The sequence below is a fragment of the Dromiciops gliroides genome, chromosome 4, assembly GCF_019393635.1.
Source record: "Dromiciops gliroides isolate mDroGli1 chromosome 4, mDroGli1.pri, whole genome shotgun sequence".
In the NCBI taxonomy this organism is placed as follows: domain Eukaryota; kingdom Metazoa; phylum Chordata; class Mammalia; order Microbiotheria; family Microbiotheriidae; genus Dromiciops; species Dromiciops gliroides.
The window spans coordinates 76,545,010-76,567,444 of record NC_057864.1 but is presented as its reverse complement, the minus strand read 5'-3'; the positions used below and the strand labels follow the sequence as shown (position 1 = coordinate 76,567,444).

The following is a 22,435-nucleotide window of genomic DNA, read 5'->3' as shown; positions in this document are numbered from 1 at the left end:
TCAATGAGGGTTTCTGCCATTTTCACAGCTGCCAACTGGTGAGCTTATCAAATGAAGACAGAGCCCACGCTAGAAAAAAAGAGGGGCAGCAGGAACGTAAGGAGGTCATTAGAGAGGACTGGCCATTATTGCCTATTGCCCCCAAGAGAAGGCATGCACCTCCAAACCTCTGCCCTAGATATCAGAGGACTTAGAAACCCTAGATGATGAGGGGAGAGGGCAATTCGAACTGAAGAGCAGAGCAGCTTCTTGGAAATCCTCCAAGGTCCTGTCTCCTGCAGGCCTCCCACATCCTCTCCAAGGTTCTCTGAAAAAGAACAGGGAGAGAAACTACTAGTCCTGACAGGTCTGGGGAGAAGTGGGAGCCTCTCCACCCTTCTATAATGAATGGGTAAAATGGAGAATGGGGTGGCCTGCCCTGAACCCAGACTGAGAACAAGATGAGACAGAGTCTACTCGATAATAAAAAATACCAAGTCTTGCACCAGCCCAGCAACAAACAGGCCACTGAGCCTCTGAGGTTCTGGCCCCGGGTTTCCTAAAAGGCTCCTTCCTACCTTTCACAAACATAATTATACATTTATAGACCTCGAGCTGGAAAGGACCTCAGAATCTTTCTAGTCCAACGTGGTAGGAGGGAGGCAATATGGTGCAATGGTTAGAGAGTGAGGCTTGGGTGGAAAAGGGGGGCAGCTAGATGGTGCAGTGGATAGAGCAGCAGCTCTGGAGTCAAGAGGACCTGAATTCAAATCTGGCCTCAGACACTACCTGTGGGACCCTGGGCAAGTCACTTGACCTTTTAGTCTAGGCTAGAGGTGCCAAACAAGTGGCCCTTGCTGCAACACTCTGATACAACAAGTGCAGCAGATTAAAATGTAATTGGGAAAGATTTAACTAAATAAATAAAAATGTAATAGAACAGGGCAGCTAGGTGGTGCAGTGGATAAAGCACTGGCCCTGGAGTCAGGAGTACCTGAGTTCAAATCTGGCCTCAGACACTTGACACTTACTAGCCGTGTGACCTTGGGCAAATCACTTAACCCTCATCGCCTTCACCAAAAAAAAAAAATGCAATGGAACAAAGATAATGTTAATATGTGGCTTTCTAAGTCAATGTGCTGTGTGCTGGGATCCTAATGTATGGTTAGGTTAACCCTTTCTGCTTAAGTTTGACACCACTGATCAAGGCATCTCCCTAAGACCCTAAGTTTCAAGGCAGGTGCCAATATACATCAGTAGAGATAGTTGCACATCAGAAATTCTCTACCCTGGTTAAATCACATGTCTGGTTCTTTTTAAGAATAGCTACATAGGAGACAGCTAGGTGGGGCAGTGGATAAAGCACCAGCCCTGGATTCACGAGTACCTGAGTTCAAATCCGACCTCAGACACTTGACACTTACTAGCTGTGTGACCCTGGGCAAGTCACTTAACCCCCATTGCCCCGCAAAAAAAAAACCCAAAAAACAAAAAGAATAGCTACATAATTATTTATACACGTATAGAGATAGATAAGATAGATATATGGATGAATGGATGGACAAATAGATTGATTGATAGATGATAGATAGACATGTGAGGAGATTCAAGCAAAGGGTTAGGAATGTCATTGAAGTACAATACAGGGACACTTGGAAATAGTAAATAGAAGTTTGGGAAATAGTTCACATGCCTGGCCCAGAAGTATAGTAGTGAAGGGGGGAACATCAATTATCTGGACATCTGCTGGATCTCTCTCTTGGCCAAAAACAAAGCTATCAACAATTTCTCACCTTGATAATTTCAGCCTTCTAAAGATGGAGGAAACAATGAAGGAAATTACTCTTCCTACCAAAAAGGGAGAATTGGTTGCAGAAGTAGACATGATGGGAACCTTGCAAAGGAAGGGACCCCTCCATCTTAGAATTTCTTGTTAAGAAGGAGAGGAGAGTCAGGCATAGTCTGGCATGTACCTGAAATTTGGGGAGAGCCTTGGAGGGAGGGAAAGGATAGATGGGACTTCATGGTTATCTGTCTAAATTCACTTCTATATGCCTCTGGTGGCAGGTAGGTAGCACTGTGGATAGTGCACCAAGCCTGAAGTCAGGATATACCTGAGTTCCAATCCAGCCTCTGGCACTTACTAGCTGTGTGATCCTGGGTAAGTCACGTCACCCTGTTTGCCTCAGTTTCCTCATCTATAAAATGAGCCAGCAAAGGAAATGGCAAACCACTCCAGTATCTTGGCCAAGAAAACCCCAAATGGGGTCACAAGGAGTCAGACATGACTCAACAACAACATACCTCTGAGAAGACACTACAGTACACGATGTGTTTGTGTAGTGTTTTTTAACCAATAATTTTGTGCATGATCATCTGGTAGTGAGAATTTTCATCTCAGATGGGGAAAATGAAGGACAGAGTGATGAAACAATTTAAGGCATAGATCAGAAATTAATTTAGAATGGGAAAGAACTTTAAGAGCTCATTTAATCCACTTTACAAATGATGAAACTGAACCCCAGAGAAAGTGAAATGACTTGTCCAGCACATCCAAAGTTACAGCAACGGGACAGCCTAGGACTAGAAGACAGGCTTTCTGTTTCTTTCTCCTTCCCCTATCTTCCCCCACTCCAAACCAACAAATGATCTCATTCGAGAATCACTTAATATATTAGTCCCATTTCTTTGTCAGTCAATAAATAAGCATTTATTAGGTACCTACTATGTGTCGGGCAGTGTGAAAACACTGGAGAGTTAAAGAAAGGCAAAAGCAATTCCTGCTCTCCAGGAGCATCTGTTCTAATGGGGGGAGACCACCTGTAAAGAACTAGCTAAGATCATGCATGTACAGAGTAGGTGAAAGTAATCTCAGAGGAAAAGGCACTAGGAACAGAATGGTCTCCTGAAGAAGAGGGGACAAGCTGAGTCTTTTTGGTGGGGGCAGGGCAATGAGGGTTAAGTGACTTGCCCAGGGTCACACAGCTAGTAAATGTCAAAGTGTCTGAGGCTGGATTTGAACTCAGGTCCTCCCGAATCCAGGGCAGGTGCTTTATCCACTGTACCACCTAGCTGCCTCCTGACAAGCTGAGTCTTAAAGGAAGCCAAGGAAACTGAGAGATTGGCAATGAGGGCAGAGCATTCTGGCCATGGGGTCTTCTCTGATTGCTAGCATAAATGTCTGGCAAACATTAACCAAGAATCATGGAAGACTGAACTCCCTGGTGGAACAGAATGGTGAAATCCACAAGCTTTGTCATTGAATTAAGTCCCAGCCTAATTCAACAGGGTATAGACAAAACCCCCAATTTCCTACAAGACTTTAGTGAGCATGAATCCTGTGATCCCCAGAATCACAGAATTACAGGTTTGGATGAGATCTTCAAGGCCCTCTGTCGCAACCCATTGCCTCTCTATAGTAAACTGGACAGTCACCAGCCCTTGTGGGAAAACCTCCAAAGGGAAAAGAACCCAGTACCTCTTTTTTTAAATCATAAAAGTATTTTATTATTTTCCAGTTATATGTAAAAATAGTTTTCAACATTTGTTTTCATAAGATTTTTAGTTCCAAATTTTTCTCCCTTCCTCCCTTCCTCCCTCCCTCCCCAAGACAGAAAGCAATCTGATACAGAACCTGTTACCTCTTAAGGAGACCCATCATATTCTTCTAATGGCTAAGAAAATTTTCCTTAAATTAAGTCTAAATTTGTGCAAATTTCAACCGTCTTCCTAGTTCTGCCTTTTTTGGGGGCCAAAAAGTACAAGTCTAATCCCTGTTCCAAGTACTTGAAGAGAGCTATCATGTCCCCACTGAGTCTTCTCTCCTCCAGGCTAAACATTCTTAGTTTCTTCTTGAATATGCCAGGAATCCAAGGCCCTTTTACCACCTTGGATTCTCTGCTCTAGACATTGTTTGGCATAATAATAATTCTTCCAAAACATCTGTGGCCACAGTGGAGCACAACATTCCAGACATAAGGAAGGGAAGGAGGGAACAAGCATTTATTAAGCACCTACTATGTGCCAGGCACTGCACAAAAGTGCTTTGCAAACTTTATCTCAGTCTTCCCAAGGCAAAGTACAGTGGGACTGTCACTGTCTTCTTCCTGGAAAATATGCATCTCAATCCAGACTAAATTTGCATTGACTTTCTTGGATGCTATGTCTTGCTATTGATTCCCACTGAGCTTGCATTACTCCATATGTTCTCCTAGATCTATTTCAGACAAATTGCTACTTACCATTCCTCCCCCAGTTGATTTTTTTTTTGGATCCAAGTGTCGTATTTTGCGTTTTCCCTCTTCGATTTCATCTTACTCAACTGCACCAAATATTCTGGCCAAGATAGTAGTCACCTAAAGATCTCTTTAGTCTGATTACACCCCACCTCTCTGGTCTTACTTTACATTAAGACTCTCAACTCATAACAGGCTAAGAACTGCCCCAATGAGAGAAGAAAATATTATCTGGAGGCAATGGGACATAGTAGATAGAACTCCTCGGACACTTGCCATTTGGGTGACCCTGGGCCATTCACTTGACTTCCCTAATCCTCAGGTTCCTCATCTATAACATGTCAACAGCAGCTGGAGTGTTCCATTGAGTTGTTATGTAGCTCAAATAAGTGCTCTTATTATTTATTTTTTATTTTTACTTTTTTTTTTTAATAATTTTTTTTAAGTGAGGCAATTGGGGTTAAGTGACTTGCCCAGGGTCACACAGCTAGTAAGTGTTAAGTGTCTAAGGCCGGATTTGAACTCAGGTACTCCTGACTCCAGGGCTGGTGCTTTATCCACTGTGCCACGTAGCTGCCCCTAAGTGCTCTTATTATTATTACTGCTCCTTTTATTCTTGCATCTTTAGCTAAGTCAAAACAAGGAACCAACCAAAGGAAATAAACACAGGAAGAGCCTAGAGGCAACATCTACTCCAAAAAAAAAATTCCAGGACCCCAGGACAGAATGAATAAAGGCAAAGATTCAGCTATTTAGGCTTGTGTGGTTTGTCTCAGACAGGCCAGGAAACCTGCTGGACACTTCCACCCCCCAGGATAAGACAGCCAAGCTGATAAGGTCTCGTGTGAACTTACTAGTTCCTGGGAGGGAGGCTCAGCTTCCAGCTGCCTGGGAACTCCATTCCCCATGTGAAAGGGCAGGGTTTAGAAAATATATATTCAGGCTGGTGACACAAACCTGGAATCCCCCTGTCCTTCCCCAGGCTCCAGCAATTGATGGGAACGGAAAGGATTTCCTCTGGGATTCTTAACTCAATCACCATTCATTTGTGGGCATGCAGACAAATGAAGAGGTCAAGAGGTGGGGGAGATTTTGTTCCCAGCTGCCCCCACTCTTGTGGTGCTCCCTCCTTCTAGGTGACTCAGAGAAATGGTTTGGCTGGCTGGCTTGTGAGGGGGGAAGAAGGGATGCTGTGGAGGCGTGGATGTGTCATTCAGAGAGCCCCTGGAGTCCCAGAGGGCTTCTGCTGGTTTTGCTTTTGTTTTTTTATACTTCGCCATGAAGACATTGGTCACCATGGGCTCCGTGACAGGAACAGCCTTTAATTCTTCACTCCTCACCTAAAGCTAGATACTGACTTCTCTAAGGAAACCCAGCAGAATAATCATCCACACAAACTTAAGCCATGGGAGGTAGAAACAAAAAAGAATCCCTGCCCTCAGGGATCTTATAGTCTAGTGCTCATTTTAACAGCACATGCCATTGTTTGGTGTTTTAACAGATTTAGTACAGCTGCTCTCACTTACCCTTTCTCTCTCTCTCTCTCTCTCTCTCTCTCTCTCTCTCTCTCTCTCTCACACACACACACACAAACACACACACACACACACACACACACACACGCGCGCACGCGCGCGTTTTCTTTCTCTCTCCCTCCCCCTCCCTCCCCAGCCTGTGGCAATGGTGCTTAGTAGGAATGAGAGAGGTTTGTGGCTGGAGGCAGAGAGTATTGGGTATGACTGCGTGTGAGTCAAGGAAGCTAAGACAAAAGGACTATGGGATGTCAAGCTTCCTTAAATTCCAACAGGAGGAGCCCTGATATTCTATCTCCCCAAAGGAATGATGGTGGTGGTGGCAGCGATGATGATGATGGTGACGATGGTAGTGGTGGTGATGACGATGATGATGACGATGATGGTGATGATGGTGATGATGGTGGTGATGGTGGTGATGGTGGTGATGATGGTGATGGTGGTGATGATGATGGTGATGGTGGTGATGATGATGGTGATGATGGTGATGATGATGGTGATGATGGTGGTGATGGTGGTGATGATGGTGGTGATGATGATGGTGATGATGGTGGTGATGATGATGGTAATGATGATGGTGGTGGTGGTGATGATGATGACGATGGTGGTGGTGATGGCTAATACATTTTTCTAGCGCTTACTATAAGCTAAGTGCTTTACAATGATTATCTCATTGGATCCTCACAACTCTTGGAAGGTAGATGCTATTATTATCCCCATTTTACAGATAAGGAAGATGAGGTTAAGTGATTTGCCCAGAGTCACACAGCTTGTAAGTGTCTGAGGTCAAATTTGAACTCAAGTCTTCCTGACTCCAGGCCTGACCCTTTATCTGCTGTGCCACCTAGCCCATAGAAGGGCTGCTTGTCCCTCCCTAGCTTACACCATGGTTCTTCTCTCTCACCCCTCCCCTCTCCCCATCCCCCCCCTTTGGACAAGGGGAGAAAAAAAAGATGCTAAGTTGTAAACAAAGGTGTGCGTAGGGCAGGTGTCTCCTGTGCCTGGATGGCCTACCTTGGGGCAAACATTACCATTGGCATTTCCCTTGCTTCCTGAGGACATGCCTGTGCACCCAGCCAGAACTCGGCAGAGGCCTCTGCATTGCTGTGAATAGAGCTAAGGACAGAATAGAACAGGAGCATAAATGCAGAGAAGCAGGAGGCCCCAGCCAGCATCCGGTCCAACCCCATCATTTTACAGATGAGGGAATTGACCCCCATGAGGTTAAGTGACTCTCCAAAGCTCAGACCCCTTGTAAGTGGCATAAGTGGGATTTGAACCCGTGTCCTTTGACTCCAGACTCATTGTTCTTTCCTTGTAGTCCAACCAAAGGACCCACTAACCACCATTATCTCCATGGCTTCTCCCATTCACTTAGGTACAGATGAGATGTCCTACTACCCTCTAAGGTGGGCAAAAAGTTTACCTGGTTTCTCCAGAGCTATAGCAAGGCTCGGTAGCAGCAGGGGAAGACCTGGTTCTGAGTCCTGCCCCTGACTCGACTAGTCTGACTCTGGAGAAGTCATTTCTCTCTGAACATCAGTCTCCTTATGTATAAAATCACCATAATCACATCTGTGGTGCTCACTTGGGAGAGTGGTGGTGATAATCAAATAAGAAAATGAATAGAAAGCACTTTGCAACCTTAAAGTTCTCTCTCTGTCTCTGTCTCTCTCTGTCCCTATCTCTGTCTCTCTGTCTCTGTCTCTCTTTGTCCCTATCTCTGTCTCTGTCTCTCTGTCTCTGTCTCTCTCTGTCCCTATCTCTGTCTCTGTCTCTGTCTCTCTCTCTCTGTCTCTGTCCCTCCCCTTCTCCTTCTCTTCTTCTCCCCCTCCTTCTCTCCATCCCTCTGTCTCTTTTCTGCCTACATCTGTCTCTTTGCCTTTCCTCTCTCCCTATCTTCTCTCTCTCCCCTTCCCTCTCTTTCTCTTCTTCTCCCCCTTCTCTTTCTGTGCCCCATCTCCCCTTCTTCCCATCTTCCCTTCCCTTTCCCCATATGGTTATATGCATGTGTGTGTATGGTTATTACTATTCTCCTCCCACCCCCATACCACTTGCTATCCCCCATTTCCAGGCTAGAATCCAAGCAGAATAGATGGCATGATAGGAAGGGCCAATGATAAGAGCTCCTGCCCCTCAAATATCTCCCCACCTGCCAGCCTTAGTCCCTGCAATTCCACCAGGAGAAGTTTATTCCTTTGCAAAGAACCCCTATTGCCAACAGATAATACAGATAACAGCTACTATTTTCTGGTTTACAAAGAATTTTCCTCCCAACAGCACGGTGTTCACCCTGTAATAGCTGGATAGCACTTAGATAGTAGCTCTTTGAGGTTTGCAAAGGGTTGTACATATGCCCACTCATTTCAGAGGTGAGGAAAATGAGGCTGGGACAAATGAAGCGATTTACCATGAGGGCAAAACCCTGTGGGAATAAGCCATCGGCTAAGTAACTGAGAGGGGCCTGGGGCACCAGGAGAGGAAAGAAGGATGCAAAGAGGGGGTTGGGGAGAGCACTATAAAAAGTCTTTGCCTGTTTCCTAGTCCTTTGCAAAGAACAAACATCTCAGTAACCAGCAGTCGGTGGCAAGCAGTCAGACAGGGAGTCGTAAGGCTCTGCTTGAGGAAGAGGAGAGAGCAGAGGAAAAGAGGAATACAGGGACTGATCTTGGTAAACTCACAAGTGCCCAGCTTCTGGGTAACTCCATGGCCTTAGAGCAGTCTCCATATGGAACAGCCGTGGCCCAGCTAATGCCTACTATGGTGGTATGCCAACAGCCACATTTGGCCTCAGTAGGGAGAACCAACCTTGCAGATTGGCCACAGGCTGGGAACCAAAAATAACCAAGCTCTCAGGCCCAGAGATCCCAACAGTTCTCTCCTAGAGATTAGCTCAGGCAGGAGCATGCTAGCAAGGTATTTTGCAAACCTTCAAGTGCTAAATAAATGTGAGCTATTATTACATGCACTTTGCCCTCCAGCTAAGGATGAGGTCATCCTTTGGATAAACCTTGCCCATTGGTGCTTGGTCTCCAGGTGCTGGAACCTTGAATGCTCTCAAGGTGAATTCCCATGGAATTCACAAGGTGAATGCCCATGGAACTATGCACCTCTGGGTCTGCAATAAATACCTGTGGACTGATTGTTCAAGTTAATCCAGGAATCAAGATGTGAGGTTGATTTATCTGAGTTTGCTGGGACCTCCCACCCTGTAAGCTTCAGACACTTCACTGGTGTGTTGGGGGCAGACCAGGCTTTCTCTGTAGCTCTGACTCCTGCCTTGCATAGAGCGGACCCTACCTCAGTGGCACAGAGATCACCTTACACACACCCCAGTCAAAGGTGGGTCACTGTATAGGAGGAAGCACCATGCAACAAAAAAAAGAATGGATTTGGGGTCCAAGGACATGAGTTAGAATCCCAGCTCAGTATGAAGCAGATAATGTGTTAAATGCTTCAATTTTGTTGTCATCGTCATCATCATTTTATGGCTTTGGGAAAGTCACAGCCTCTCTAAGCCTCAGTTTCCTTAACTGTAAAATGAGTGTTGGACTAGTAATCCCCATTTTCTAGGTGAAGAAACTGAGGCCAAGAAGTTAAGTGACTCACCCAGAGTCACAACATTAGTGTCTAAGGAAGGGTTTGAACTCAGGGCTATCCTGACTATAAGTCCAGGGTTCTTACCCACTGTACCACCTTGCAGTGCCATCTTCATGTCCTACAGAGCCAATGAAAAACTCAAAATGTGTTGTTAATAAGTCCTTTAAATCATGTAAGTCTCAGTGAGAAGCAACGATTAAAGTAATCTTATCACAGGGCAGCCCTTCCTTTGAGTCTAGACTACTGTTTGGTTCCAGTCTTTGTTTCCTTCAACAGAGAATGTTCATTTTAAATAGCACCCTAATAAGTTCCATCGTTACACTGCCCCTGGACTTCCATAACTCTGGAGGTAAGAGTGAGGCTGACAACTCTGTGTTCCTCTGCCTCATTTACATTTAATTCACAGCAAGTCAAGACATCAACCCATGATGTCACTGGTCATCTTCAGAAACGAAGGACAATTACAACCATATTTAGTTTCATCAATCCAGTATTTATATGGACTCTTGATGCACTCATGGGCTAACCCTGAAGAGTGAGTATCTCTCTAGCTCAAAGGATCTCAATAGTGAGGCTGTGTAAGGTTTTCTTCTCAAACAGCTTGGACATAGGAATGCACTGTACAAGTGAATATGTTCACCCACACTACAGCAGGGGCAGCTAGGTGGCACCATAATGCATGGAGTCAGACCCATCTCTCCAAGTTCAAATCTGACCTCAGACACTGACTAGCTGTGTGAGCCTGGGCAAGGCACTTAACCTTGTTTTCTTTAGTTTCCTCATCTGTAAAAGGAGCTGGAGAAGGAAATGGCAAAGCACTCCAGTATCTTTTCGAAGAGAACCCCAAAAGGGGTTATAAAGAGTCAGACACGACTGAAACAACTGAACAACAAATAACACTCCAAGGAAGACCTGGGATATTGTCTGCATTGGGAAATTTCATCCATGGAACAGATTGCAACTCACCTATGACTTAGTAGATAAGTCCTAGGGAGCATGCTGGAGGAACACAGTTGGCAAGTGACTTGGCCAGAATCACATATCTAGAAAGTATCCGAGGAAGAATTTTAATCCAGGTTTCTTTGACTCCAAGCCCAGTACTCTATCCACTTTACCACATTATCTTTATGTGTAAACTCACTCACACACACATTGTTTATGGTTTTATGAGTTGCCTGAAGCAACTAGCTAAGACTATAAGTTGAATGTCCCCTGTACCTTTGCAAAGGTCATGATCTGGAAATTTTTTTTTCTAATGTGTTGATCAGCTTGATGGAATTTTTTTTCTATTCTTCCTCTTTAAAAAAAAAATAAGGGGCCAGCTAGGTGGCACAGTGGATAAAGCACCAGCCCTGGATTCAGGAGGACCTGAGTTCAAATCTAGCCTCAGACACTTGACACTTACTAGCTGTGTGACTCTGGGCAAGTCACTTAACCCTTACTGTCCTGAAAACAAAAAGAGATGGCTCTCTGGGAATAAGAGGAGCAGGTATGGGGGGTGGGCAATCCAGGTGATATAAAAATTAAAAGTATCAACAAAGTCCTATATTTTAAAGCCTACAAGTTGAGAAAAGGTATTGATGTATAGTTGGGACAGTTAGGTGGCACAGTGGACAGAGTGCCAGTCAGGAAAACTCATCTTCCTGAGTTCAAATCCAGCCTCAGAACACTTACTAGCTGTGTGATCCTGGGCAAGCCACTTAACCCTATTCGCCTCAGTTTCCTCACCTGTAAAATGAACTGAAGAAGAAAATGGCAGTCCAATATCTTTGCCAAGAAAGCCCCAAATGGGGTCATGAAGAATCAGACAGGACTGAAATGAATGGACAACAAAAATTAATATACAATAGAGGAGTTTTCCCCGCACCTGTTGCTCCCTATACCAATGAAGTTACTCATGGGATTATGTGTGTGTGTGTGTGTGTGTGTGTGTGTACATAATACATTATATAGACACACATATATTATATCCTTATGTATGTTTTCCATATCCCCAAGTTCATTGGCATTTATTTATTTTTCACAGGAAATTCACAACAACAAGAAGAGGTAGCTCTGCCCCCAATCCTCCCAATCCCTACCTTCCCACTAAAAATCATTCCTTATGTATATGGTTCCAAAAGGCCAGTCCAACTTTGCAGAGACCCTACTATGATTACTGCTGGCAGTGTGCTGTTCCGGGACTCGAAGTTCCTCCCATAGCTTCACCCCCAACCTGTGAGCTCTTCTTGTGTTAGCTCTTTGACCTCCCCATCACTTCCTCCTGTCAAGGGCTCCCTGCAGCCAAATTGTGTCTTCTTTACCCCCAGCCCCTCTCCAGTTCAATTTCAACCATCAGAGTGCTTAACATAGAGCCTGACACATAGTCACTTCTCTTCTCCACTTTGGTTGCTAGAGCTATGAGATGAAGAGTAAAGCTTGACAGAGATCCTCAACAACAGCCTTCCTTCACCCACCCACATAGACTCATACACGCACATGAGCACCGGCAGGGACACACAGAGCCCTTATGGCTGCCAAAGGGCTTAGATGTAGGTCTTTGGAGGTCCTTCATGGAGAGAACTCCCCCAACAGTGGAAGTAGTGCCTATGGTCCTGCAAAGCCTCTTCTGGCAGCCTTTGATACCAGCTCCCCCCCTGCCCCCAGCAGGGGCTCATGTCACTCATGTTAGAGATTGGTCCTACTTCCCTTCTGTTATCTCCTTTGTGTGATCTTTGAGGATCCTTTGCAAATAAGGGGACATAATTTGCAGGGAGACTAGCCAATCGCTGGAATAGATCATGCATGTTCATATTACCAGCACCCCTTACACATCTGGAGTACAGCCCACCAATTAGAGTCCCAGATGAGTGTCTGTGCTCCTCAATGACCTTACAAGGGGACTACCTAGTCCTCCATTTTATCTTACTTTTTACTCATTTTATAGGTGAGGAAACTGAGGCCCATGAAGTTTAAGTGACTTGCCCAAGGTCACACAGGGCCAAGATTTGAACCTACATCCCCTGACTCCAAAGTCTGTGTTTTTTCTTCTGTACCATGTTGCCTCCCAGGGGCGGGGGTGGAGGGGAGGTCAGAGATCTTGAGGTCCCAGTGATCCCTTGCTCATATTCTGCTCATTCCAGTGACTCCATTTTATGGAAGACTTAGATTAGTCAGATTAGTCTTCTCAGGATCAGTGCCCTGATCTCAGGCTAGGTGAGAAGACAGCTATTATATAGAGAATTCTTCTCTTCTTTTGGCTAGCCATCCCTAATACCTTCCACCAATCTTCATATGGGCAGCAGGATTTCAAGGCCCCCCATCATCCTGGAGTCAAAAGAGCTGGGTTCAAATCCTGACTCTGCCACTTCCTTCCTAGGTGACCCCAAGCTAGTCACAACCTCTGTGAACATCAGTTTCCTTTGCTTTAAGATGAATGGGTGGGACTACAAGATGGCCTCTAAAGTCCTTTCTAGCCCTAAATCCTGTTGCCCAGTGAGAGTATTACTCCCCCTGGTGATGGCATGGGAAGGAGGAGGTGTTCTTCCTCACCAAAGTGCTCATTTTCCTTAACTGTGAGATAAGGGGAAAAAACCAGCATCCACCTCCCAGGGCTGTTGTAAGGATCAAATGAGATATCATTTGTAAAGCACAGTGCTTAGCACATAGTAGGCACTTCATAAATGCTTGCTTCATGCTATCCATCTCCAGATAGAGAACTGATGGACTCAGAATGCAGATTAAAGCATTTTTTCTTTTACTTGATCTTGTATTTATTTGCTTGTTTATATTTTTTTAAAAATTCATTCCTTTATGTATTTATTGGAATGTGACTAATGAGGAAATGTGTTTAACTATGCATATTTGTAATGGGTTTTATCTTTCTTGCATTCTTAATGAGGGGATGAGGAGGGAAAGAATTTAGAAATGAAAATGAAAATAAAATTGAATTAAAAAAATTAAAATAGAAAAATGTTTCCTTCCTGCCTGACTGCCTTCTTTTCTTCCCTCCCTCCCTTCTTTTCCTTCTTCCTTCCTTTCCTTCCTTTATTCCTTCTTCCTTCCTGCCTGCCTTCCTTCCTTCCTTCATTTCCTTCTTCCTTCCTTCATTTTCATCTTCCTTCCTCCCTTCCTCCCTTCCTTCCTTCTTTCCTTCCTTTTTTCCTCCCTTCCTTCCTTCCTCCCTCCCTCCCTTTCTTCCTTCTTTCCATTGCTTCAGATGGAGGTGATTGTTGGTGATTTTGGAATTGTGGTGGTACCTCGGGATGCTGCAGACACAGACCAAATCATGAGCCATTCCTCAATACTCCGCAAGTACAAGGTGAGTCATTCAACTTCTTAATGAAAGCAGGCTTACTCCCTGCCCTAATCCAAGCATCCAGCTTCCAAATACCCTGGAGCTCAGGAGGGGTAGGGAAGCTGGAGGTTCTTGGGGCCAAGTGGTTAGCAATCTACTTTCTCTGCTCTATTCCCAGAACAACATCCTGGTGGTAAAAGATGACATCAACCATCCCATGTCCATTGTCAGTTCCACCAAGAGCAGGTAAGTATGACTGGTACGGTGGTGAAATTATTGAATTTGGAGTCTAAAGGACATGGGTTCAAATCCCAGCCTGGCCACTTAACACCTATGTGACCTTGAACAAGTCACCCAAACATCTCTCTGGACCTCAGTTTCTCCATCTGTAAAATAAACAGGTTGAACTAGATGACCTTTAAGTTACCCAATAGGTCCAAGTTATGATTAGTGACAAAAGAAACCTCTCCGTAGCTAGGTGGCCTTTCCTCATTCCACATACCCCCCATCTAAGGGAGGACAGGATGGCCTGTCTCAGGCAGACAGCTGAAATCCTTATATCCACCCTCATATCTTGTCATCATTCATTTGACCACATCACTTATGTTTCCCAAACAAATTACCCATTAGTAGACTTGGGGGTAATTTCAACAGAACTCTGGCCAGAAGGCGAGGAATATATTACATGACCTCTCAAGATCCTCGCTGACCCCATGGGGTCTAGTTTCCAGAATTTACAAAATGCCTGTGTTAATAGTGCTAAATCACACTATATCCATTCAGATCATGTTGGCCTGGTGAATTAAACTAACACCAGTATTTTCCTACTTCCCCTCTCTCCCCATGGCAGTAAAGCAGGGGCAGATTTCCAAAAGAACCCCTAGGATCCTGGACCACTTAGGGTCTATTCTCTTATCTCCAACTGACCATACATTCTTTCAGAAGATAGTGTGTCATAATGGAGAGAATGAGGGACTTGGGGCCAGGAAAAGGGGCCCCAAGGCATTTACTAGTTGTATGGACATGGGATGGGCAGCTAGATGACTCAGTAGTTAGACTCATCTTCAAATCTGGCATCAGACACTTCCTAGCTGTGTGACCCTGGGCAAGTCACTTAACCCTGTTTGCCTCAGTTTCCTCATCTGTAAAATGAGCTGGAGAAGGAAATGTCAAACCACTCCAGTTATCTCTTGCAAGAAAACCCAGAAAATGGGGTCACAAAGAGTCAGACATGACTGAAATGACTGAACAACAACACGGTCATGGTGTGATGGTTAAAATCTAAATTGTGTCGCCTTAAATTAGAAGCTTTAGCACCAGTTCTGGGGCATTAAACATTTATTAAAGCATACAGATATTCCCATGGAGTTCAGAAAGTTAAGAAAAAAGCCTATTTAGCCTAGAGTTCCAGCCTGGTCTGGTTCTTCCTCAAGTCCTCTGCCACAAGCCTGCTTCAACCATGAACTCTCTCTAGCAAATTGATTGTGGAAGCTTTTTATAGGTCTGGAACAGAGGCGGTCCTTACACACTGCTTCAAGATGATTGGTTGGCATCATCCAAATCCATTGGTTCTGAAGGTGTTCTCAAGGAGTGATTACAATCCAGTTAACTTGAAGTAGGCTAATCAGCAGTTAATCACTCTCACTTGATTCAATCAGTCTAGATTAATCTCCAGGTGGGTCTTTGAGTATCTGCTAAATCTCATTATTTCATCACATTGGGAAAATATCTGAACTGCCCAAAGCCCATTTCCTTGTCAGTACAATAAAGGTATTAATTCTTGCACTAACTACCTCACAAAATTGTTGTGAAGAACAAGCTTTAAACTCAGGAGGGAAATTCAGGGTGTTTTTCTTAAAATGGCTCCAAGTGATTCTGTACTACAAAGTCAAGGCAAGCTCTGAATCTCCCCCCAACAAATGCAGAAAGGACAGAAACCCATTGAGCGTTGCTCTCCCATGCAAATCAATCATCAGCCAGCGAACAAAAACCAACAGGAGATGCAGATCTTCACTGGCATTGTGTGGGGTATCCAGGCCACTCATTCTGCCATGCCACCCTTGGCTTTGCACTGTGTATGGGAGGGGTTACATTCACTTCAGTCCTGGGATACTGGGATCCTTCCTGACCCAGAGCTCTCTGGGGCTCCCCTCCTACTCCTCCATTTGTATGAGCTAGGGGCAATCCTGGAGCCCTGGCTACTCAGACCAGTCTCAGGACAGCCTGTCCTGTTTGTATGTATACATGTGTAGGTGGCTCATTCCATAGAGTCTCTGCTGCTATGGGGGAGGTCGTGAGGACCAGGTGAAAGATGAGGAGATGACTGCAGGAGAGGCTCTGTGATGATAAGTCGGTCATCCTGAGCTTCTCCGGCTTCACTGCAGAACGGTCACACTAGGGGTTGTAATAACGCCCTGCAGTTATAATTTGCTATATGTCAGATTGCCATGTCATCAAGAGAGAAGAGACAGACAGATGGAGAGGGGGCAGGGAAGAGAAGAGAGGGAGAGGAGAAAAGAGGAGAGGAGAGGAGAGAGGGAGGGAAGAGAGAGAAAGAGAGGAGAGAGGAAAAGAGACAGAGAGAGGAAAGAGGAAAAGGAGCGGAGACAGAAAGGGAGAGGGAGAAGAGAGGAGAGAAAGGAGGGAAGAGAGAGAGAAGAAGAGAGACAGAGAGAAGAGAGGGAGAGGGGAAGAGACAGAGAGGGAGGGGAGAGAAGGGAGAGAGGAGAAAGGGGGAAAGAGAGGGGAGGGGGCAGAGAGAGAATGTGAGAATGAGCTGGAATAGTTGGAAGTCTCTTGCAGCACTAGAATTCTATGATTTCCTAATTCCCTCTTGGGTCTTTAATCTCCACAGACCATCATGTGAAGAAATTTAAAGTGAAACAAACTATTGTCAGCTAAACAAAATTGTAAAATATGCGAAGTGTGACATTTGACCTACAGTTCCCTCAGCTTCTTTCTATGCCGGCCCTCCATAGCTCAATGTTCTTATAGCTGCTTGATCACTCAAGTCAGAAGGCTAGAGGTCGAATTAGATTTTAATAACTAATTGTGTATTAGTTTAATTTGTTAATTCTCCTAGAAGTATTTGCTTTCCAAAAAAGATCAGACAGCGAGAGGAACCCAAAGGAACAAGTCTCTAATGCCAGAATTCCAATTTTAAGCCCTGGTCTGCACTTGGGTGAAAGAGCCATTTGGAAGCAGACACAGGCAGCTGCTTACTCTGCCTAACTGCTTCCGAGGCCAGCTGGAGGCCAGCTGCTATGCTGACTCTCCTGAGCTCTTTATCTTCCCTCACCCTGTGACCTTACTCTCTCCCCTTTCTTCTCCACTCTCCCCACCTCCATCGCCCAGACTACTTTACAAGGCTCTGACTCAGTCTCTTCTTATTTCCCACAGACTGGCCCTGCAGCATGGGGATGGACACGTGGTGGATTACCTCACCCAGCCCGTCATTGACTACATTCTCAAGAGCCAGCTCTATATCAATGCCTCTGGATAGGCACCACTGTTCCTGCCTCCCATGCCCCCTTATGCCCCAACCCTGTCACTCTGCAGCGATACAGCCCTTGCGCTTTTACTCTCCTCCTGTTTTTCATGGCTCTTCTCCTGGTTTGTTTGTCTGTCCATCTATTTCTCTCTCCTCTCTGTCTTTCTCTCACTGTCTCCCATATCGGTCTGTCCTCCTCACTTGCTGACTGTAATACTCTATAAGACGGGGCTGTCCCAAGAAACATGGTACTTGGTACATAGAACCCCTTTCTATAGTCATCTTTGGACAGTCTTTCTGCTCATTCCCTGCGTTGGGGGTAGACCATGGTTGGGGAGGGGAAAGTGCAGCCCAAAGAGGTATATTGATGTCCGTTTCCCAGCATGCTCTAGGGAGGCGGCTCTGGTGCCCACCTTCCCAGCATGCTCTAGGGTGGTGGCTCTGGCACTCACCCTCCTGGCATGCCCTTTATCACAAAGGGCCGGCCTTTTGTGTGTTTTTTCCGCCCACTTCTCATAGACCTTGGATGAAATTAGTGTCTATGGTTCTTTTTGTTTAATCTCCACACACATTCCTTTGGCATCCCTTCTGTTTTGATGTGCTACTGCATTCTGCCTCGGCTCTCATTCTTGGGGGAGCCCAGCCCTTGAGGGACACCCCCCAAATATGAACCTCAAACAATGAGGTGGAACACTCTTTTTTTGGCCAAGAGTGAACCACTTGGGTTTTGAAGTCCCAGGAGACAGAAAATTTCTACAGTTGTTAAGTCTGGGAATGAGTTTTTCCCAGGACTTTGAACCTATTTCTTCAGGTTTGGGTTTTTAGGAGATAGTTTTCCTGCTCCAAAACTAAATAATGGTGTAACCTCTAGTTTAAACAAAGCCAGTCCTTACACATTTCAGAAGGCCCAACCATAGAGCATTTGGGTTATCATTGAACTAGAACTAATGGGAAGGGTGGGGACTGTCAGTCAAAGTGTTTGTAGAGTACCCACTTCCTTTGGCTCATTGTACTAAGCCCTTCTACACCAAACTTAGGCACATACCTGGGTCACTTGTGCCAGGTGAAATCCTAATAATGCAGCAATTTCTAAAATAAATAAGCTAAGTGGTCATCCAGTCTTGGATATCTTTGAGAATCCGGTTTTTCTATGGCCCATGTCTGCTAATGCTATAATCCTTCCCTTTGTGTACAAGATACTCAGATAATGGTAGTGAATCTGTAAGCTCAATGATGTGGGCATCCCCTTCACTAGTGCAGATCATTACCCATTCATATCATTTCATGATCTTGGGAAAAAAATCCTCCTGATCACAGTGACCCCAATGTACTAACTTATCCTGGTTGGGATATCCAGGGTTAAACTTTTTTGTGGGGTAGAAGTAGTATCCCAGTGTTTCTGTAAGGCTAGGATAAGGACTTCTAGGGAAATTAAGAAACATCAGTTGTCATCTGATTAAATCTGCCTTAATAGGAACGTGTATTCCCATAATAGGGCTCTCCATGGGAGCACCAAGACTTCAGGAAACCCATTTAGATGCATGGATTCAAGTTGCCTCTTCCGTTTCCTCCCATTTCCTCTCTACTGTTCACCCTTGAAGGGGCTCCAGGGACCGAGTACAGGCTTCCAAAGTGGTGTAGTCTGCCCAGGGAGCCAGGATGGGTGGTTACCAGTGACTGTCCATGCCTCTCACTTGATTTCCTATCTTGGGCAATTCCAATTGACTTTGAAGAAGTCAAAGTCATTGTCTTAGAACAATGGAGCCTTTTAATTAGAATTCCATGGCAGTGACAGCTCTTGTGAGTGTGAGAGAGAGTGAAATCCAAGACCAATTAGTCTGCCAACCCATACGTCTTCTTGGGCATCAACTTTCACATTCATGACTATACTTAAGATTTCAGGCCAGTTTTCTTCCAGGACATAGGTTTGGAGGGCAGGGGGGCGGGGGGGGGGGACGTGAATTTAGTTGGACAAAGAAGCAAAGCTACAGAAGCTGAGAAAGAGAAAGTTTTGTCCTTTATCCCACAAGTACATTGGGGCACGACAGAATTGTGAAGGTAGAAAGAACCTTAGAGATGATCTAATCCACATTAACCCTGATTAAGCTCTAGTTTATGAAAAGATAACGACAGCAGCCAGTAAATACTCAGAAGACAGAGTAGAAAGAGGTGCTACGTAGCTTGTGACAAGGTACTATATCCAAAAGTAATGTAGAGCCACAATGGAAACGAGGCTGGATACCAGGGGAATGAGGAGATTCTAACCAGCAAGGATTTCTTGATTATGAATAGATTAAGGGAAGATGGTGAGGGCCTATCATTGGGAATAAAAAGACTTAAGGCCTAGCTATGTGCTAAGTGGGGGCAATTCCACGATGGAGTAGATACCTTTTCTATCTTTTAAGTTCCTAGGATCATAAGAATCGAGCCAGAAAGGACTTCAATGGTCATATTGTCAAATTTCTTCATCTTTCAGATGAGGAAGCTCAGACCCAGGGAATTTGAGTCATTTGCCCACAGTCATGAGAGAAGAAAGTATGACCAGTGGGATTTGAAACCAGGTCCAATATGACTTTTTAGACAGTGCTGCAGGTCTCAGGCAGAGCCCAAATCCCATTGGCCATTCTCTCCTTTCATTAAGGAGTTATGGCGATTCTGGGCTGGTTGGTATAGAGGACACATGAAGACATGTTACAAATGAAGAAGTAGATCAAGTGGAGTTCTAGAAAAGAAAGGGTCAGGTCATACCCAACTGTGGGATGGAAGGAGGAGAGAGCAAGTTGAAGAGAACCCCCTTAGCCATCACCAGAAGAAGTTTATCAAAGAAAAATGTGAAGCCCCCATTAGTGTAGAACCACAACCTTCTCCCTATCCCTTTCCTAGATCCCATTTTCAAGCTCCTTATTCACTAAGAATGATAACAACATTACTCTTGTCTCACAATGGGACTTTGTTGATAGGATCCAGTCACAGTCAATGCTAAGGAGAGGTTCTAGAGTCCTTGGTAAGGCCCTGACAGTAGAGAGAATGACCACCAGGTCCCATGAACCTGGTCCCTGCTACCAGTAATCTTTCCTTCCTCAGCTTGCCTGGGGAACAGGACTCCTGCAGCGGGACCTGGAGACTGTACAAGGAAAGTAGGAGTTGAAATGGCAACATCACAGGGGGTGTACAGCCTCATTTCCTGCCAACAAGCAGGAAATTACCATCAGATAAGGCCACCTTCCTTCTTCCTTTCCTCCAAGAACGAAAGTAGCTGGTAGAGCAGATGAGGACAAAACCACATACCCCTCCTCACAAGATATTGCCTTAGGGAATTTGTGCTGTTTATTGGTACCTCAGTGTTCCTCAGGTAACCTCTGAGATCTCACTGCTTACATTGTTCATGGGAGTCCATTAGGGACATGGAAAAGGTATTTCTCTATTTGTACAGTGCCTGATAATTCTGAGCTAGTCTCTTCTAGACAAGCGGCATGCATTTCCAACCATTTACCATTGTGCTCTGGTCTCATCCTTGAGCTATTTCAAAGAAATAGCAGAGGTACTTCCTGGTAGGAATAAATAGAGAATCACTTGTACTGCTCAATTCCTAAATGGCAGCAAAAGGTGGAGAATACAGTGGAAAACCTACTTATTCTAGCAACCTGAACTTACCCTTGACCCTTCACACACGCACATACACATGTGCACATGCACGCACACACGCACGCACGCGCGCGCGCGCGCGCACACACACACACACACACACACTTTCATGGGACTAAGAAAATAGAACCCAGTATTTGATTTTCTCCAATAAGAGAGTAAAATGAAAATAATTGGGTAGACCAGTTGGCCATATTTGGAAGGATGGGAGTAATGATCAACTTTGTAGTTCATCTAGTTTAGGACAGCATGCCTTAGGAACATAGCATTGTGGTAATGATTATGAATACACTATGACTCATCTTATTGACATCTTCATATAGCTGCACAGTAAAACTCCACCATGTGGTTTCTTTGTAGCAGTAAGTTTAAAGGGGCCTATGAATATTTTCTTGTTGGTTAGAAATGAGCTGCGGTTCAGTCCTTCCTCATTCTTCAGCCCAAATCACAGAGCCCAGAATAGGATTAAGTTTTAAAGGTCTCTAGAATTGGTAGAGGGAGAGAAGGGCTTTCTTCAATTCACATGTTGATCACTGAAGCTGCCGTGTTAACACTAAGATTTGCTTTCCTGAAACCAATTCATTTAAAAAAAATGACATTCAAGTTGCAAGATCATTTCACAGTGAAATATTTTGAGTAAAATATTGTTGCTAAAGATGGTCATGGATAAAAGTTTTATCAGCAAAAATGTTTCAATTCTATAATAAACAAGATGATGCTATTGGTTTCTTGTTTCACTTCTACTCAAGTCAAGGAGTTGGACCTAGGTTTAGACTAAGCTTTAGTAGACTGCACTGGGCTGCTTGAAGGTCCCCCTTTCTATTTTACTTAAAGGAACAGTGCATCAAAATAAGTCTTTGTAGAGGAAAACAAAGTTTTAGGCAGTAGTTGTATAAACAGATTAGAACAATAAACTTAAACATGCACTATCTAAGTTTGAGACCACTGGATAAGAGAATTGACTGTTTTACCTTGAGTTTTTACATTTTTAATTTATAGGGACTAACAGCTATAAAATATACCTAAAGCAAATTTTCTGCACATATTCAATTACTTGCACACACATATTTTTATTAATCTACATACAAATATGTGGTACAATGTCTGTCGTGGGCAGTGTTTATATTGCCTTGCCCATTCTAACACCCATCAATCAACAAACATTTATTAAGCACCTACATGTACCATCGTACATGCTTGGAAATGTGATAAGGACTAAGGTCCATATGAGGGAAAATCAATTGGCAAATTTATGAGTTATGGATCTGTTTACACTTCTATTTGCAATACTCATTATCTGTGATGAGATATGTGAAGATATCTAAGTAGGAGAGTGCTGACTAAAGTTGCCTCCATGGTGTGAAGTGTAAAATTTATGATAATCAACAATTTTTAAGCTTTACTAAAATATGATAGCCACCACAACCAAAGCTTTACATTTTATTTTAATATCTTTGGAACAACAATAAGCAAAATTATTCTATTTAAGAATTACTCTTCTCCACTATGAATATTAACTCACATTTTGACTTTATATCATATATATGCCTGCTAAAGGTCAAATTTTTGTCCAGAAGTTGGCATTTCCTTTAGCCAGATGATAATGACCTCAGCTACTTGACTGGTGTTAACATTATCCAATTAGGTTCAGAACAACCCTTCTTATGTTACTATTTTG

At 44.2% G+C, this 22,435-nt stretch overlaps 1 protein-coding gene across 1 annotated transcript in view; it reads left to right on the top strand.

Moving 5' to 3' along the window:
* Positions 1 to 20,581, top strand: part of NMNAT2 (nicotinamide nucleotide adenylyltransferase 2) — a 199,199-nt gene extending 178,618 nt beyond the window's left edge. The window contains exons 9-11 of the mRNA XM_044004197.1: positions 13,545 to 13,646; positions 13,801 to 13,868; positions 17,022 to 20,581. Of these exons, the coding sequence (XP_043860132.1) occupies positions 13,545 to 13,646; positions 13,801 to 13,868; positions 17,022 to 17,124 (273 nt within the window). The 3' untranslated portion in view covers positions 17,125 to 20,581. The remainder of the gene's footprint in view (positions 1 to 13,544; positions 13,647 to 13,800; positions 13,869 to 17,021) is intronic.
* Positions 20,582 to 22,435: the final 1,854 nt, after the last annotated feature.